The sequence below is a fragment of the Jaculus jaculus genome, chromosome 3, assembly GCF_020740685.1.
Source record: "Jaculus jaculus isolate mJacJac1 chromosome 3, mJacJac1.mat.Y.cur, whole genome shotgun sequence".
Lineage (NCBI taxonomy): Eukaryota > Metazoa > Chordata > Mammalia > Rodentia > Dipodidae > Jaculus > Jaculus jaculus.
In genome coordinates, this window is record NC_059104.1 from 75,851,080 (window position 1) to 75,864,347 (window position 13,268).

Sequence of the window (13,268 nt, forward strand, 5' to 3'; positions counted from 1 at the left end):
CTTATTTCTCCGTCTATTTGAATGGATAACTTTGCAGGAGAAAGTAACCTTGGTGGAGAGTTGTTATCTTTCAGAACTTGGAATATATCACCCGAAGCCCTTCTGGCTTTAAAAGTTTGTGTTGAATAATCTGCTGTAATCCTGATGGGCTTACTTTTGTAGGTATCTTGATTTTTCTCTCTAACTGCTTTCAATATTTTTTCTTTGGTGTGTGTGTTTGGAAGTTTGATTATAATATGGCGAGGAGAGGTTCTTTCTGGGTTTTGTCTGGCTGGGGTTCTAAAGGCTTCCTGTATCTGTATTGGCACCTCTTTCCCAATTTGGGAGAAATTTTCTTCTATGATTTTGTTGAAGACACCTATTATGCCTTTTGAGTGAAATTCTTCTTCTACTATGCCCTGAATTCTAATATTTGATCTTTTCATAGTGTCCCGAATATCTTGAAATTCCCACTGATACTTTTGTATAAGTTTGTCTTTCTCTTTGTTGGCCTGTATTAGATCTGCCACCTGGTCTTCTAGCTTAGATATTCTGTCCTCTCCTTCATCCATTCTATTGGTGAGATTTTCTACAGAGTTTTTTATTTCATTAACTGTTTTCTTCATTGCTAGTAATTCTGACTGGTTTTTCTTTATTATTTCTTTTTCCTTATTTATGTCTTGTATTGCCTTCTTTATTTCATGAAATTGGTGTCCTGCATCTTCTTTGATTCCTTTGATTTCCTCTTTAAGGTCCTCTTTGATTCCCTTGATTCGTTCTCTGACTTCTTTGAACATATTTACAATCATTCTTTTGATATCTTTCTCAGGCATTTCCTCTAACTCGTTCTCACTGGAGGTCATTTCTCATGCCTTAATACTTCTAGGTGGATTTATATTGTCTTACTTTTTAGTGTTTCTTGTGTCATAATGTATATATTTTTGCATCTTGGATTAAGTTAATCCTTGAATTTTCTAGCTAGCTGGATATTCTTAGCTGTATCAATTGATTTGATGTTATATATTTTCAGGGTAGTAGCTTAAGGTGTTAGATGTGGCTCTTAAGACTCTGAGAGTATCTACAAAGGTGCTCCTAGGGGTTGAGTTTCCCTGCTATGGGAGTATTCAAGCAGGCTGAGTGGAATAAAACACAGGTAGATTCTAAAAGTTAACTAAGTACTGTACCCATTCAGTCAAAAACAGCCCCAAGTATGTATGCCAGAGTAGTTATTATAACAACCAGATCATCTATCAACAAAGAGGTTAAGATTTCTGGTCTGTTGTGGGATCCCAGTCAGCTTGTGACCAAGTGAGACCCTTCCCTGGTGCAAACCCAGTTACCTTGGATGAGTTTGGTCTCAGTTACATTGCTGCCTGGGTCGTCGGGCTGCTGTTCTGATTTTTGGAGCTGGGTACTTGCTTTTCCTGTGGGGCAAACCAAGCCTGGCACCTGTGGCCCTGCAGATCAGCACCCCTACTCCTGGAATTGCTGCTGCGAAAGCTGCCTCTACTGGGTCTGTCAGCAGCTCAAGTTGCTGCTGCTTGGCCCACTGCTGCTATTGCCTCTGCTGCTGCTGCTGCTGCCATAGCTGCCACTTCTGGAGCGACTGCGGTTGCTGAAGCTACTTCTGCTGGGTCTGCCACTGCTGCCGCTCCTGGGTCTGCTGCTGCTGGGGCCGTTGGTACTGGTTCCGGAGCTGCTGACGTTGTCTCCGAACTCTGCTCTTGCTTGGGTCCGGCTGTTGGCTCAAGTTGGAGTGGCCGGGTCCGGGACTGCTGCTTTGTTTGCTGGAGCTAGGCTCAGGCGGTGGGGGAGGGGAGGGAGCCGCAGCTGCTCTGGTTCTCTTGCTGCTACACTTGTTCTTCTACCTAGCAATTTGCTCCTCCACTGCTCAGTGCTGCTCTCTCTTCACGTTTTCTGAGTTGCGGAGAGCGCAGTGTGAGGAGAAGCTCCCGCACCTGGCTTTTCCTGGGGCTGGAGCTGAGCCTGGCGGCTTTCTGCTGCGCCCTGCTACCACTGCAATTGGCGGAGCTGCCAGGGCCGCTTTTGCCGGCCTGTGCGGGCTCTGGATGCTCTGGATCTCTCCTTCTTCTCCGCTGCTGCTCCAATTTCCTATACACCTCACTTTTTAATAAAGTGTGTTTTGCTGAGTTTTTTTGGTCTTTTTTTTCCCCCAGGCTGCTTTGACGTGGTACCTACGCTGCCATCTTAACCGGAAGTGTCTGTTAGAATTTTGTTCTGCATCTATCTGGACTTGGGCTTTGTTTAGTTGGGAGAATTTAGTTAATAGTTTAATCTTGTTACTTATTCACTGTTACAGTTTCCTCTTTTTAGATTATTGATCTTGTCTTAGTATGGTGTGCATTCATTTTTTTCCGATTTCCCAATCTTGTGGCTTTGTTTTTAAATGTCCTCATGATTTTTTGATTTTTGTTGGTATCTTTTGTAATGACTTTTTTCTTCTCTAATTTTATTAATTTGACTTTTATCTTTCTTTTGGTTAGATTGGCCCAGGTTTTGTCAAAGCAGCAACTCCTTGTTTCATTGTTTGTATTATTTTTTTCATTTCCATTTCATTATTTTCTGCCCTGTAGTAACTATTTCTTGATGTCTACTGTTTCTGAGTTGGTTTGTTCTTCTTTTTCTAAGATCTTCAGGTGTATAATTTATTTATTTATTTGAGAGATTCTGACTTTGTAACGTAGGCCCTTAGAACTACATACTTCCCTCATAGGACCACCTTCATTGTATCCCATAGTTTTTGGTATATTGTGTCCTCATTGTTGAATTCTTCAGTGACTCAGTTTGTTACTCAATAATGTGCTGTTTAATCACCAGGAATTTGTATATTTTCTCTAGTTTTTCCTATTGTTAATTTCTAGCTTTTTTTCATTGTGGTCAGATTAGAACACAAGTTATTTCAGTTTTTTTGAATTTGTTGAGACTTGCTTTGTGTCCTAATCTGATCTTCTTTAGAATAAGTCCCATGGACTGCTAATAATAATGGATATTCCATAGTGTTAGGGTAGAATGTTCTGAATACATCTGTTAGGTCCATTTGCTCTATGATATCATTTTGCTCCAGTGTTTCTCTTGTTTATTATTTTGCTCTGGTTGACCTGTCCATTATAGAGAGTGGTGTGTTGAAGTCATCTACCAGCAGTGAGAAGGCAGGACTAGTGGAAAACTTGTAAGCAGTAGTCAAGACTGACATTGCAGAGAAAGCCCTCACTAGCAGCAAGGTGGCGGGAGTGACCGTGTTTACCTGTTTTAATGTTGTCTTTTTCTTCAATAATCTGAAATTTGTTTCAGTCATTTCATAAATTAATTGAGTAATCTGCTATGCACTTAATGTTAAAAATTTAACATTTTTACCTTAATCAGTGCTATTTACTTATTTGTTTTCTTTTGAATAGTGTTTTCCTACCGGGATTCTACATTTGCCTCTTGTAAGCCCCCAGGGGAGATCTACACAGATGACAGTCATGAAGGAGGTAGATCTGGGGGTATGTCAGATTTTATCACTATCAAAATTATAAACAATAAGGACACTAAAGTATAAGGAATGGATTTTTCTTCCTGATTAGTTGACCCTTAAGAATTAAAACCCCTTTTTCTTATACACAGTAGAATAATTTCTATTATATCTTTTCATTTTTGTTAATTAAACTTTATTAGAATATTCATTATCCAAAATAATATGTTTCATTATGACCTTTTTATACATACATATCATTACCCATTCTTGCCTCTCCTCCTTCCTCCTGCAGGTCTCTTCCTTCTTTCCAAATAGTACCCCTTCTACTTTAATGTCAATAATATATCTAATGTCAATAATATATCTAGTGTGTGTGTTGTTGTTGTTTCCAAGACCGGATTTCTCTGTAGCCCTGTTTGGCCTTAAATTGAAGATCCTGCTGCCTCAGTTTCCCAAGTGGTATTATGGGCAAGTGATAATATTATGGGCAGGTGTCACCATGCCTACATTTTGATAAAGGTTGATTTTTGAGTATCAATTTGGAAAATATTGCCATAATGGCTGTAATTATAGAGTGCCTGACTTGTTTTTTTGTTATCTTGCAAATGGTCCTTTTTAAAAAAAAAAATTTATTTATTTATCTGTGAGTGACAGAGAGAGAAAGAGACAGACAGAGAGAGAGAGAGGGAGAGAAGGCGCGCCAGGGCCTCCAGTCACTGCAAATGAATTCCAGATGTGTACGCTCCCTTGTGCATCTGGCTAACGTGGGTCCTGGGGAATCAAGCCTTGAACCAGGGTCCTTAGGCTTCACAGGCAAGCGCTTAACTGCTAAGCCATCTCTCCAACCCGCAAATGGCCCTTTTAATAGAACAAAAACAACCAGTTCTCAACATATGGCCTAGGTTGGCTTGAAACTCTACATCTTTCAGCCTTAAACTCCTACTCCCCTGTGCTAGAATGACAGGTATGTATGGCTATGGCCAGCCTTCATAAGAACAACCCTAACCAAGCTTTTCAATTTTAATCCTAGTCTTCTGTGTTTGGGGTTTTTTGTTTGTTTGTTTGTTTTGGTCCTATCAGAAATTGAATTGCTCTTTTAATTTGATTTTTAGTTTGTGTTTTGATCGTTTTTTTGGGGGGGGGGGGTTGAGGCAGGGTCTTACTCTAGTTCAGGCTGACCTGGAAAATTCACTATGTAGTCTCAGGGTGGCCTCCAACTCAAGTGGTCCTCCTACCTAATCCCAAGTGCTGGGATTAAAGGCACATGCCACCACACCTGGCTCAGTTTTAATGGATGATTTTTGATTATTGACCTTTTATATATCTCATTTTTTAATGTGGAATACTTAAGATTTTCTGTATAGGTCAAGTCTCATGCAAATGTAGTTTTGCTTATTCCCTTTTGTTTGGAAATTTTTTTATATCATTTTCTTATATATTTGGATTTTCTGTACAGAAGGTTAAGTCTTAGACAAATACAGTTTTGCTTATTGCTTTGCTGTATAATGTTAGCTATTGTCCTTCATCATTGTGGTTGATGGTAGTTACTGGCTTTTATGACTGAGGAGATTTCTACTCCAATTTGGTTGAATGATTTTATCCTGAAAAGGTTGAAATTGCAAATGCTCCTTGTACATCCATTAAGATGATTATGTGGCTGTGTTCTTTATTCTGAATCTATGGAATTTTCATTGACTTATTTTAACATTAGAATCAATATTTCATTCCTAGGTAAATCTCAAACATTATCATCCATTTTGTATCTTGCTGAATTCAACTGACTAGTATTTGGTTGAGAATTTTGCTGACCTTATTATATAAGGGATATTGGTCACTTTTCCTTTCTTTCTTAAGCAGTCATCTTGTAATTTTGTTGTCATGGTAATAACATCCTAATATTATGAAGTAAGAATTATATTCTACTTTTTGAAAGAGTTGGTGAGGATTCATGTGGGTTCCTGTGTCCTCCAGGCACAGTTCCCCCAAAGGCATCCCAAGGCATCCGTGGAGACAAATGTTGTGCTGTGAGTAATGAGAGAGAGAATCACTCCTGGGAGTCAGTTTCTGTTTATTGTCAGGGAAATGGATTTATAAACAGTTGAAGGTGGGAAGAGGACCCTAAGGGGATTGGTAGGTTTAAAGGTTGCTAGCCTATGACTAATACGCGGACATTCCTTCTGGCACATAGGCAATGGTAAAGGGAAGGTATATGGTACTGGGGGATGGGCTTTGCAAAGGTGCTGGCTGATACCATATAAGGAGTTTCCTAGGCAACTGGCCAAATGCCACAGGGTTATGGGCAAAACCTAAGTCTTATCTGAATGTCCAGATATCCCTTGCTTGGAGAGATCGTGGCCTTACTTCCTGCTGATCTCATGGTCCGAGATTTTGTCCAGGGATCCTGGGTCACTGCAGCCCCTGAGAATGGGGGGAGGAGCTCCCCTGCTGGTCCCATCCCCAAGATATGGCCAGCGGGTTCAGGCTGCTGCAACCCCTCCATAGACTGGGGCCTTCCTGTCAGACAGCTTAGGTTTGCTTTAACCCAGGGTCCTACCTATGTTGAACAGGTTCATGTTCATTTTATTTCATTATCTGTTAGAATTCTCTAATAAAACCATGTGGTCTTTGACTAGTGTGTGGTATGAAGTTTGTTGACCAATATGATTCCTTTTTGTGGTAGGTTTAGTAAATTTTCAGTCTTTAAAAGTAAGCTTTGAGTTTGTTTCTTTCTAGAAACTTGTATATTTCATGTGTATTACTTAATTTGTTGGATAATTATTCATACTTTCATAATCTAAGCTATTTTTACTTATATAAAGCCGGCAGAATGGCCCCTCTCATTTATATTTTAATAATTTGAATCTTATTTTCTTGGTCATATGGTTAAAATTTTGTTAATTTTATGGATGTTTTTAAAGAACCTACTTCAGTTTCATTGAAAATATTTTGTTGTTGTTTTCTGTTTTATTTTAATATGCCTTCCATATCAGCAATTCCTGAACTGTGGCTTGTGGAGTCTTTGATGTGAATACTGTTTGTGTTATTATCAAGGCATTATATCCTGATTTCCTCACAGTGTGAATTAGGATTTCCAGAGGTCCCATAGTGTGTGGAATTACTGGATATGGAAATTCAGCTTTTCCTAAGTTGAGCACCAGAGTGTCCAATGTCAAACAGTGCCTGTACATTTATTTTATTATATTTTGGGAAGCAATTACTTTTCATAAAATTATTCTTAAATGAATTATTAAATGTTTTTACAATTTTCAGTTTTAAATTTTTGATTCACATAGAAGGTTATAATGTACACAACAAAGGTCTTTGGGTGCTTAGTAATTCACTAGCCCTTCTGGGATTAATTAATTAATTGAGATAGGGTTTCACCCTAGCCTTGACTGACCTGGAATTCCATAGCCCCAAGCTGGCCTTGACCTCCTACCTTATCCTTCCAAGTGTTGGGACTAACTAATGATGTGCTTACCACACCTGGCTTTGTGGGAAACTTAAAGCTGTTGTCATATTACCTCATTAGATCTTTAAAATTCTGATTTTATACTCCTATTTGCAGCTAAACAAAATAGAAGAGTTAAATAATTATTCACAATTTTAGAGGTAGGAGCAAGAATTTAAAATCAAATTACTAATATTCTACAAGTTGATACTTTTGTACTAAACAATTATCCAGATGTTCTTTTTCAGCACCTTTTCAGATTCTCATTGATTAGGCTTTTAAACAAGGTAATTAGGCATTCATTAAGAAAACTTATCTCCTCAGTATTTTGTGGGACATGTTAGATATTTTCTGGTCGTCCAGACTATGATTCTTTGGTGTTATCTCAGCAGAAAGGTGCATCCTGGCAATGCTGAGAAAGAGAATCAGAGATGAGAAGACCAATGTCAGGAAGTCTGCACTCCAGGTAGGAGCTTTTTCTTTAAATGTGGTCTTCCTAAGCACTAAAAACTTCAAAATGCAAGGAAATATCTTTGAAACTTTCATTATGTTTATCATTTAACTTGTTTTTCATAGGTGACCCTGGTCCTATCACATCCAGACTGTGTAGATGAACCAAAAGAAATTCTAAGTTTTAAGCCTTCCTATTTAATTGCTGACCTTGTAAGAATCACAGCTTTTTGTGAGGCATGCTGGCATGCACCTGCCATGTCAGCATTTGTGAGTCAGAAGTAGGAAGATCAGCATATCAGAGTGTAAGGTCAGTCTGGTCTACATAGTGAATTCCTGACCAGCCAGGGCTACTAACAAAAATAAAAAAGAAATACACTGGGGGAAAAAGTCACATTTTTTTTTTTTTAGTTTGTTTAAAATAGGGGGCCATGTATGTATTTGAATAGTTTTGTTGATTTTGTTGTATTTGTTTATATAAAATACTTTCTCTAGAGATAGTCCTTAGCATTCATCAAATTCCAAATATTGGAATACTGTGTGATAGAAGATGGATTCATGATCTCTAAAATGTGAAGTTGAAGTATTTCCCTATTTACTTTTGGGCTTGCTTTCTATACTTGTACCTGCAGTCATTTCATGTTGTGCCTTTCAGGTATTAGTCAGCATCTTGAAACACTGTGACCTGGGCATGGAAGAGGATCTGCTCATTCTGCAGGACCATTGTCGGGACCCTGCAGTCTCTGTCCGGAAGCAAGCCTTACAATCTCTTACAGAACTTGTTATGGTGAGCACTAAGACATTATGTATTGTATGCATGGTATTGTATATTAAAAGGTAATTGTGAGCTGGGTATGGTGGCTCACACCTGAAATCTCAACACTGGGAAGGCTGAGGCAAGAACATTACTATGAGTTTGAAGCCAGCCAGGCTACATAGTGAGTTCCAGATCAAGCTATGCTACAATGAGAAAGTAAGGTACCATGTTAAAAAATTAAAAATTAAAAAGTCATTCTGGGGCTGGGGTGTATCTCAATGGTAAAGCATGTGCTTTGCATGGACAAGGTGCCTGAGTTCAATGCTCAGTACCAAAAGGGGGGAGAAAAGTAATTCTGCATAGTAATAATGTATTACTCAATGTTAATTAAGACATTTAGAAGCTCAACCAAGTCCACATTATAAAGAGCTATTTTTCAACATTATATGGCAGTCTATTTCATATTAAATATAACTAGCGTATAATTATAATAACTAGGATATGTTACAGTTACCTTCTTGTTGCTGGGATCCTCAACCCAAAGCAGCTTATGGGAGAAAAGGGTTTATTTCAAGCTTACAGGTGAAACATCATCATAGTGGAAGAAGCTGGCTCACTTCCAAAGATCATCCATAGTACAGAGAAATAACAGTAGCAAGCCACCAACAACAGCAACTACGAACAGTCATAGTTCCGACAGGCTCTACTCATGTAGTAGGGATGAATTCAAGATTCACCACACCTGTTCCCTAGCAGGGCTCCGCCTGCCTGAGACTCAAGTCAGAAGCTTAATCTTAATTAAAAATATCTTGGGCTATAGGGAACATAAATCTTCATTCAAGCCACCACCAGATGTAATGTAATTAATGCTAAGCAATGTTTGTTGATTTCATCATAAATCTCAGATAGAAAAAAAATTAAAGTCAGATTGGTTAAGCTCAAAGCCTGAATTAATTTTTGTCAGTTAAGGTATGTGCAGATGATATTGCCATAAGAACAGATCCACTAAGAGTATATATATTTTTACTTTTCTCAACTAATTAGCTGTGGAAAAAAATTCTAAAAGCACTTCTTTATTTTTAAGAGAAGGTGTTAAACAATGCATATTTTGACTCTTTTAGCAATCTAATTTTTCCTTGAGATAAAATAATGGCTTTAGCATATAAGTTCAAAATTTCAGGATGCTCTGGTTTATAATAAGCTGGGGTTGAATTTTGTTTTGAAATTCCATGTATTTTTTTTTCCCATTTGATGGGCTATTTGCAGTTATAAGTACCATATTTTATTTTGCATCTTTTGTTAGTTTTAAGTATGTCATTATTTTTTAAATTTAATTTTATATCCATTTTTTTATTTTTTATTTTTAAATATTTATTTATTTGAGAGAGAGAAAGAGGCAGATAGTGAATGGGCACACCAGGGCCTCTAGCCACTACAAACAAACTTCAGACCTATATGCCACCTTGTGCATTTAGCTTATATGGGTACTGGGGGATTGAACCTAGGTCCTTAGGCTTCGTAGGCAAGCTTCTTAACTACAAGACCTCTCCAGCACTTTATACTTATAATAGCAGGTTATACTCTGTCCCTTTGCCCATGTTCCTGTTACCATGGGTCCCACCTCAGAGGAGTTATGGTAATCACTGTGAGATCATGAAATCCTCAATCAGTTCTTGTGGAGTAAGTACTAGGTATACTGTGCCTCAGAGTATTCCTACCTACTCTGTGGCTCTTAACATATCTTTCTGGCCCCCTCTACTGCAGTGTTCCTTGATCCATGACAGGATTGTTGGCATTCTGGTTTAGTGTTGAGTTCTCTTTAACCTCTGGATTTCTGCTTTGATGGGTTTTGATTGATCCCTGGGTATGTCCTCATCACCCTGGAGCTGGTTGTCAGGCTAGTAGTGACAGCAGTATTTATGACATTATTTCCTCTACAATTTCCCCTAGGTTTCCACAAATGTGGCAGACAGGCAGTCAGCTGTCTTTTTTTCTTAACAAGATCTTGGGTTACCTCCATTTTCTTTGCCATCTATAAAATAAACAGATTCTCCAACTAAGAGTGAGAGCAACTCGAATTAAAGCTGGTATTTGAGAGATGTTTGGTGTGCAAGCCTACTATTCTTTTCCAGAGAGCAGAAGGGGCTTCTTTTTGAATTCTGTGTGTTTCATGACCATGGGATTTTGATTTGGTTTCCAGTACCAGATATGAGTTCTTTCCCACTGACCGAGCCTCGTGCCCACTTGGAGGGCAGTTTGTTACCTGCAGAGGCTGTGTTCCAATATTGCACAAGTGTATACTTCTCGTCTGGCTGGTTGATTTTGTATCTGCAGGGTCACCTGCTTACTCATGCTGTGGGTGACCACTGCTCTCCAGTGTCTGCTATAGGACTTTTCACACTATGAGGGCCAGCCTGGAGGGAGCTAGTTTTTCCTTTGGGTTCCAGCATAGCATAGTATTCTGATGACCTGTGACCTCAGCCTGTGATATCTTCAGCAGTAGGGTCTTAACCTTTTAGCTCTGTCACATAATCAAGTGTTTTGCCAATGCCTACATTGTTTATGGGGCCTTCATGAGACTTCCTGGCCAATGGCTCACTGTGGTTTGTGTGTGTGGGGGGGGAGCAGGAACTCAATTCTGGGACTGGGATTTGCCAGCCAGAATCCATGGTTTTAAAGTTAAGCTCCCCCTGCCCCCCCCCCCCCACCCCCTGCTTCTGCTGTCTGGACTTTCCCCTTTATTGGTTGTTACAGCTTATAAAATTGCTATCCAGAAGGAGAGTTTCTATGGAACTGATTCATGTTGCCTTAACTTTTGTATAATTCCCTCCCCACTTTCCCTACCCCCTAACCCTTCAAGCCCCTCCTACCCCCTATATTCTGTCCCTCCCCTAACCTATCAAATAATTTCTCTCCTCTCCTATTTCTTCTCTTTTCTAGTCCCATTCTAGTTTTTGTTTACATACTTTTTTTGGTACAATTTCTGGGGGTTTTATTAAAGGCTTCATGCATATAGATCACATGTCTTACCCATTACCTGTGTCCTTAGTCCTGTGGGTAGGGTTATTTTTAACTCTTCTCTCAAAGTGGTGATCACAAATTTCACTGTTTGTATTGAAACTGGTAATAAGGTTAGACCTTCTGATGTAATAATTTTCCACCATTCAGGCCCAACCTAAATGTGTTCCAATCCAAAAAGCCTGGTTGAAGGGGGTCATTCCAGTAGTGATGGACTCTGAGAGCACTGTGCAAGAAAAGGCCCTGGAGTGCCTGGACCAGCTTCTGTTGCAGAACATTAAACATCACAAGAAATTGCACAGTGAGGACAGCAGTCAGGTACTTGCTTGGGCTCTGCTTGCTCTCCTCACCACAGAAAACCAGGATCTGAGGTATGTTGATGGTAGGACTCATATTTCTTATAGGATGCCATATAGCTTTTTAATAATACTAAATGTTTTTATTGGTATTGAGATGTCCATATTACTAGGTATGTGTGAAGAGTCTAATCTCTTTGTCTTGATATTCTCCACATCTCTTTGCATTATGCTTAATGACTTTTATAGTACCTTTGATCTCTTTGCTTCCTTCTGCTTTCTGGTTTTACTGGTATCATAAATAGTACAAAACATCAGATATGGCATCTTTTTTATTATTAGTTTTGTATTCAGCAAATACAGGCAGTTTGGTACCATTATTAGGCTCATCCATGACCTATCCCCTCCCTATTGGCCCCTCCTTGTTGAGGTGTGCATTGTGGAGTTAACCCACATTTACTGGTACGATAAATGTCTCTGCAAGCCAGGCGTGGTAGTGCACGCCTTTAATCCCAGCACTTGGGAGGTAGAGGTAGGAGGATCGCCATGAGTTTGAGGCCACCCTGAGACTCCATAGTGTAGTGAATTCCAGGTAAGCCTGGGTTAGAGTGAGACCCTTCCTCAAAAAACCAAAACAAAACAAAAAAAGTCTCTGCATATCATAACCCAACATGTGGCTCTGACATTCTTTTGCCCCTCTTCCACAAAATTTCCCTGAGCCATGTTGGGTTCATTTTTGGTCTGCTTCAGTGATGAGGTGTTGGGGGCTTCTGAGGCTCTGGGTTTCTGATTTGGTAGGAGTTGATTTTTCTCTCTGTTGGTCTCCTTCCCCCTTGTGCTGGTATCCAGTTCATCAAGAAAACAGCACCCTTGCTTGTTTCGCCAATTTCCATTACTTTCAGCTGGGGCCCTTTTGAGGTATGATGGGGTGGCTCTCTCCTTAGGATCTGCATCTATCTTTCTTTCCCCAGGATTTGCAGCGCAGCTAGGTGGTCACCATCTTGGCCAGAAGTCCAAATATGGCAACTTAACATTCCCTTTCTTCACTGATGGTTGTTAGACGGGTGGCTTCCTCAGTCTCACAAATTAAACTTCCTATAAATTTTATTAAATTAGTGGGTTCAATAAATGGCACTTTTTCCTATTTGATAACATTTTTTTAGTATATCCTTTGGATGTTGATGTTAAGAACTAAGGCCTTTGATGTTACCTTTTGATATGTGCTGCAGTAATCTTACAGTTGTTTTGTGTTTTAGTGATAGTATCTGCTTTCTTCTTTTTATATTTCTTTATCATACAAGAAAAAATGACTAAATATAGTTATGAAGGAATTCTACAAAAGGAAGATTAATAAATTAGGTGTCATAAAATGCTGTTCTATGACCTTTACATACTACTTTTTCTCTGTGCTCCTTAGTTTCCTCATTGGCAAGAGCAGCCAGATGGATTACATGATCTTTTCCAGCCTCTTTTAGTATTGATACGTGGTAACTTGAGAGTTCAGTCATCTAGTAAACATTTCCTCACTACCAATTATATTCTTTTGTAGAAGTTCTGAGAAGGGAAGGAGTTATCCAGCAATAGAATCTACTTCCTTGTCACTTTTTATTATGACATGTCATCATGCCTACCCAGTACCTTTAGCAATAAGATGACAAAAAGTAGTAGACATTTTTCAGTGAAGCCCATGGGAAGCTGTGAGGATATTTCTTTAAAAAAAAAAACATAGTATAGCAGTTATATAAAACTACACAACATATAAAAGTTCATAAATACTATAAAGAAAATGTTCCTGTGTGACCATGATACTATGAGTAAGAGACAGAACTTTTCTGTGTC

General features: G+C 39.0%; 1 protein-coding gene across 4 annotated transcripts in view; it reads left to right on the forward strand.

The window, feature by feature from the left end:
- Window positions 1-13,268, forward strand: part of Ncapd3 (non-SMC condensin II complex subunit D3) — a 173,818-nt gene that overhangs the window by 99,464 nt on the left and 61,086 nt on the right. For 3 of the 4 annotated variants that reach the window (XM_045145067.1, XM_045145064.1, XM_045145068.1), the window contains 4 exons: window positions 3,396-3,485; window positions 7,298-7,374; window positions 8,014-8,145; window positions 11,284-11,504. In XM_045145067.1, coding sequence (XP_045001002.1) covers window positions 3,396-3,485; window positions 7,298-7,374; window positions 8,014-8,145; window positions 11,284-11,504 — 520 coding nt within the window. The remainder of the gene's footprint in view (window positions 1-3,395; window positions 3,486-7,297; window positions 7,375-8,013; window positions 8,146-11,283; window positions 11,505-13,268) is intronic. The other variant, XM_045145065.1, reaches the window with a different exon arrangement.